This window comes from Cebus imitator, unplaced genomic scaffold, assembly GCF_001604975.1.
Source record: "Cebus imitator isolate Cc_AM_T3 unplaced genomic scaffold, Cebus_imitator-1.0 Scaffold34, whole genome shotgun sequence".
In the NCBI taxonomy this organism is placed as follows: Eukaryota; Metazoa; Chordata; class Mammalia; order Primates; family Cebidae; genus Cebus; species Cebus imitator.
Genome location: NW_016107349.1, coordinates 8,490,702 through 8,496,701, shown reverse-complemented (window position 1 = coordinate 8,496,701; position 6,000 = coordinate 8,490,702). Strand labels below are relative to the sequence as shown.

General features: G+C 33.8%; 1 protein-coding gene across 9 annotated transcripts in view; it reads left to right on the top strand.

Annotated features, from left to right (window-relative positions):
• EML5 (EMAP like 5) overlaps window positions 1-6,000 on the top strand; it is a 187,029-nt gene that overhangs the window by 100,011 nt on the left and 81,018 nt on the right. For all 9 annotated transcript variants that reach the window (XR_005199467.1, XM_017524634.1, XM_017524635.1 and 6 more), the window contains exons 18-20: window positions 1,354-1,556; window positions 2,492-2,603; window positions 4,611-4,738. Coding sequence is in view for 8 of the 9 variants with exons in the window: in XM_017524634.1 (XP_017380123.1) it covers window positions 1,354-1,556; window positions 2,492-2,603; window positions 4,611-4,738 (443 nt within the window). In the remaining variant the exon portion in view is untranslated. The remainder of the gene's footprint in view (window positions 1-1,353; window positions 1,557-2,491; window positions 2,604-4,610; window positions 4,739-6,000) is intronic.

Genomic DNA, 6,000 nt, shown 5'->3' with positions numbered 1-6,000 from the left:
TTTTTTTTGAGACAGGGTTTTGCTCTGTCATCCAGGCTGGAGTTTAGTGGCACAATTATGGCTCACTGCCACCTCTGCCTCTCAGGCTTAAGCTATCCTCCTGCCTCAGCCTCTCAAGTAGCTGGGACCACAGGTGCATACCACCATGCCCAGCTAATATACTTCTTAAACACATGAAAGAAGGAAGAATTAGTGAGTTCAGCTAGAAAAAAATGGGCAAAAGATATCAATAAGTAAAAATATGAAAATATAATCAAGCATAATATTCACAGAAATTCAAATTTAAACCACAATGAAATTCAGTTGGTGTTTCTTATTTCCCAGTCTGACAACACAAACTGTTCCTGAAGGTGAGAAACAAGGAATTATTTTCACTGTTAGTAAGACTGTACGTTGGTATATAAACTTTGGAACAGTTTGGCAAGAGTTGAGCCTTCTCTGATCTATATGCTGTACCTCTTCTGGGTATTCCTAGAGAAACTCTTTTGATGCTAGTGTGCTGGGAAAAAAAGAAAAAAAAAAGAAAAAAGAGAAACTCTTGCACTTGTATAGAAGAAGCCTTTACAATAATGTTTAAGGCAGCATTGCTTTTCATAGCAAAAACTTGGAAGTAACTTAAATGCCAATTAATAGGAAAATGGATAAACCATGGTATATTTATATAATGGAATGCTATATGGTTATGAAAGTGAGTTTTCTAACATGTAAAAATCTCTATAACAAGTCATTCTTGAATAAAGCAAGTTGCAAAAGAATACATAGAGGGTGATATTTATAGAAAAATTTAAAACGTGAAAAAATACAACATTGCTTAAAAATTCACAAATGTTATATATATACATATATATGTGTGTATATATATATGTGTGTATATATATATACACACATATATATGTATATATATAAAGGAATGCATGAGACTAAGTAGTATCACAGTCAAAATAGAGAGGGCGAAGAAGACAGATGAGATTGGCATGACATTTCAGTTATTTTGGCATGTTTTTGTAGGTCAGTGGTGGATATATAGACATTCATTGTATTGGAGTTTTTTAATGCCTTTTTGTATTCTTAAGTATGTCATAATAAAAAATTTTTAAAACATCATCAAAAGTGCTAGGGACTGATTAAAATGGACTTAGTCCAGCTCTTTGTTTATCTAAAAAGTTATGGCCTAAATGCAGCTATGCAAGGTGTTACCCACATCACTGTTTGAGGCACCAGTATTTTTCAATTATCTTTGCTGTTACATACCTTTCTATTCAAACAACAACAACAGTAGAAAAGAAATTTTGCTTCTTTATAATTGTGTATATTTTGAAAGTGGTACGTTTATAATATTTTTTTGTGAACTAGGGGGAGGATTGATTGGAAGAAAAGGCTACGTAGGCACACTGGGGAAAAATGACACAATGATGTGTGCAGTGTATGGATGGACTGAAGAGATGGCTTTTTCTGGAACATCCACAGGAGATGTGTGTATCTGGAGAGACATCTTTCTTGTAAAAACAGTGAAAGCACATGATGGGCCAGTGTTCAGTATGCATGCATTGGAAAAAGTAAGTAACCTAAAGAGATGTTAAGTTAAACATAATTTGTCATGGAGTGTAGAGCATTTTCAGAAGTAAAGGAACACTGCCTTTCTACTTGGCTGGACTATCCAACAGTAGTTTGTGGGCTAGGGTCATCTTGACCTTTCTTTGTTTCTCTTTTCAAACTTCTGAACACAGATTGAAATAGGTCTACAGTGTTTTGTTTTGAGACAGGGTCTCACTCTGTTGCCCAAGCTGGAGTGCAGTGGTGTGATCATAACTCACTGCAGCCTCCTACTCCTGGGCTCAAGAAATCCTCCTGCCTTAGCCTCTTGAGTAGCTGTGACTGCAGGCAAGTGCCACCCACACCCATCTAATTTTTTAAAAAAAAGTTTAGTAGAGATTATGCTGCCTAGGATAGTCTCCAACTCCTGGGCTTAAGCTGTACTCCCACATCAGCCTTCAAAGAGTTGGATTACAGGCATGAGGCACCATGCCAGCCAGGTCTGCTGTTTTGTGTGTGTTTGTTTTTTTTCTTTAAAGTTTAACTTCATGTTCTTAAGCTTGTACTATGTGTCAAAAATCAGCTGTTTATATATAATCACCATATTCTATCAGGTAGTTACCATTATTGTTTTCTCTTTTTAAGGATGAGGTTATTATGTAGACTCCAGGAGAATATATGTAACTTTCTGAGAGTGGTAATCTAACTTACAGTTATAGATTGTAAAAACTATGTTTCTAAAGCCCTATCCTAAAAGTAAAATGTTTAATGTCACTGTAAATATTATTTCAGATTCCATGTAGACATTTAAAAAACAATGGATATGCTAATTCCTGTTTTTTACAAGCTGTAACTTTTGGCTATGTTCTTTCCTCTAGAATTGTTCAATATAAGGAAAAAGGTTACTATTTAGAAAAATATTTAGATCTTTATTAACTTGAACCATTTTTTTTCACAGGGGTTTGTAACTGGAGGAAAAGACGGTATAGTAGCTCTTTGGGATGACTCTTTTGAAAGATGTCTCAAGACCTATGCTATAAAAAGAGCTGCATTGGCCCCAGGATCTAAAGGTGATTTGAGACTTAGTGGGCTTTTTGTTTTGTTTTGTTTTGTTTTTGTAGAAAAAAGATTAATTGCTCATTAACACGCTTGATCACTAAGGTGGAACACATAGCATATATTTTTCGTTCTTGTTGGGCATTAGCATTAAGTGGAAGAAATTATTTAACTGGATACCAGAATCATTGCTGTCTTTTCAAAAATCTATTTTCTAATGATACATATGGTAAAATATTAGTGAAGTACAAGATTATGAATCCTAATTTTTAACATTAGTTTTCCAAAGAAAATTTCTCTGTGAACATCACATTTATCACCAGTCAGGAACTTGTGTGCAACTTTGACATTTTGTTTCACCTTGGCATTTTGTTGACCCTGCCTCTCTAGCCTCACATGCCCTTTTCCCCTTTGCCATTTCTTTGTTTATTTCAGAGACAGGGTCTTGCATGCAGTGATAACAATATTTCCCTTTGCCATTTGTTTGTTTATTTATGTAAGAGACAGGGACCAGGCTGGAGTGCAGTGATGTAATCATAGCTCACTGAAAGCTTGAACCCCTAGACTCAAGCAGTCCTCCTGCCTCAGCCTCCTGAGTAGCTGGGACTAAAGGCACCTGCCACCATACTTAGCAAATTTTCAAATTTTTGTACACCCAGGGTCTCTCTGTATTTCCCAGGCTGGTCTCAAACTCAAGAGATCCTCTAAACTTGGTCTCCCGAAGCACTGGAATTACAGGCATGAGCCACTGTGCTTGGCCTACCCTTTTTTTTTTTTTTTTTTTTTTTTTAAGAGGAAGAAGGGTGCAAGGACAGCATCAGGCACAACTCCCTGTGCCCTGACCATCCACCAGGTTGTGGGCCCAGAGGGTGCATTTTCTTTGAGCACATTTCTTCCTTTAAGGCATGGCACCACACTCTCTCTGATCTCCAGACCTTTCTTCATGTTTTTACTTTTTCCTAAAACATGCTCTTCCTCTTCTGTCCTGCCCCCTCCATTTACTTGACCACATACTTATTTTTCAAATATCAAACATAATTTTTTTCTAGGATGATATCCCTCACCCTCACCTCCTCTCAAAAAATTTAGATTCCACTGCTATGTGCTCCTATTTCAATATGCCCCTAACATAGGGTCTATTTCCTCATTGTATGGTCTGTAAGGGCAGGAGTTGGGTCTGTCATCTTTACTAATTGCTGAAGCTTTCCTAGGACAAGTAGACATAAATAAATAGAGTCGGCTCTCTGTGTCTGTGGATTCCATATCCTCAGATTCAACCAACTGCAAATAGAAAATATTTGATAAAAAGTAACAATGAACAATAAAAATATAAATAAAAATATGGTGTAACAGTTATTTACATTGTACTAAATATAAGTAAAGGTGATTTAAAGCATTTGGGGGCCGGGTGTGGTGGCTCACATCTGTAATCCCAGCACTGTGGGAGGCCCAGGCAGATGGATCACCTGAGTTTGAGACCAGTCTGCACAAAATGGCAAAACCACATGCTATTGAAAAAAAAAAAAAATGGAAAAAAAAAGCGTATGGAATGATGTATGTGGGTTATATGCAGATACTACACCAATTTATATAAGGGACTTGAGCATCCATAGATTTTGGGATCTGTGGCAGTCATGGAATCAATCCCCCAAGAATACTGAGGGCCCACTGTGTATCTTAAATTGAACTGAATAAAATTACTAATGAGAATATTATAAATACTCATAAGACGGGCAGGAGATGGATAAGAAAGGGCTAATATAAAAAGAGATAAATAAATAGTTGTCTGAATGGTAGGATGGAATCTGAGAATAGAATCATAAAATTATAGTACATAGGTGGTGCTTATTTTGAGATTAGTAAATGTTAGTTTACTAATGTACATTTATTAGAATACTTAAAATACAGGAGAAAACCTTGTAATCTGATTTTCACTGTCAAAATAGCTTAACTGGCAATATATACACCCTTGTATTATAGTAACTGCATGTCTAGGAGAACATCTTCTTTTAACCTTTCAGGTCTTCTCTTGGAAGATAATCCATCGATACGTGCCATATCATTAGGACATGGTCATATTTTAGTTGGCACAAAGAATGGTGAAATACTAGAAGTGGATAAAAGTGGCCCAATAACACTTCTGGTTCAGGTAATTTTAAATGCTAATATGCTTTGTTTTTCTTTATATACAATTGATTATTTCAATACATAGGAGGCAAAAATTGACAGTGATGAAAATTAATGTTAAATTAGTTAGGAAATATTTGTTAATGTATACAGAAAAAGTTTTAATTTGGTAATAGCTAAATGACTGGGTAGCAGTAAATATGCATATTTTATATGGAATGATTGCCAATATTTTAAGTAGTTTATTATTACAAAGTAAGGGACCAATGAAAAGAAAAAACAGTTGTAATTCATTTAACCCAGTCTGGTTTTAATTTTATTTATTTAAGGTATAAAATAAATACCTTAAATAAAATACATAATTTTATTTTATTAAAATAAATAAAATAAAATAATTTTAATTTTATTTTAATAAATAATTTTAATTTTATTTTAATAAATAAAATTAATTTTATTAAAATAAAATTAAAATTATTTTATTTATTTAAGGTATTTATTTTATACCTAAGGCAGTTATTTTCCTTTGAAACTCTTCATTAGGTCATTCTTAAGTTTCTAAGAAAAAATAAAAATGAATATATGAGTGTATGCTAACATTTTATTACTGAAAATTAAATATCAGTGAAAAGATATAAATAAAAATCCAGAAATATAAAAATTATGTGATAAAGAAGTAAAATTAAATAGAGGGATTAGCTGCTGGTTATATGATCCTTAACACTTTCATCAAGAATGGTAGATTCGACTTTTATATTTCTACTATGTATTATATTTTTCTGAAAAATAGAGAGAGAAGTAATACCATAAAACCATAAATGAAATAGGATATATGCTGATGAAAAATTGTCCTTGTGCAACTCTATATAGTAACACCAAACCTTGGCTTGCCTTTTTACCCTGAAAAAGGATTTTCATTCTTAACAGAGACTTATTTCCCCTGCAATCCCCACTTTACTCTGTTATGATACCAATGAGCACACATAGATGAGAACACTGCACATGCTTTAATGTTCATATAACATTTTGATGGGTCAAGGGAAATTTGTAAACAGATGACAAAATGTTATGTATTAAATTAACTGGTGTCTTACTCTTTAATTTCACTTACATAATATGCCTTTGAAGTAAAAAGATGATGGGGTCATGGTGTTAACACTTTTGTGATGTCTTGGAAAATATTAACCCAAGTATGCTTTTACAGATGAACCCAAACATGAAATTACTAAAAAACACAGTTTCTGAATTGTGAAAAAAGATTTAGAAGTCACAAGTAATATCTGTTAA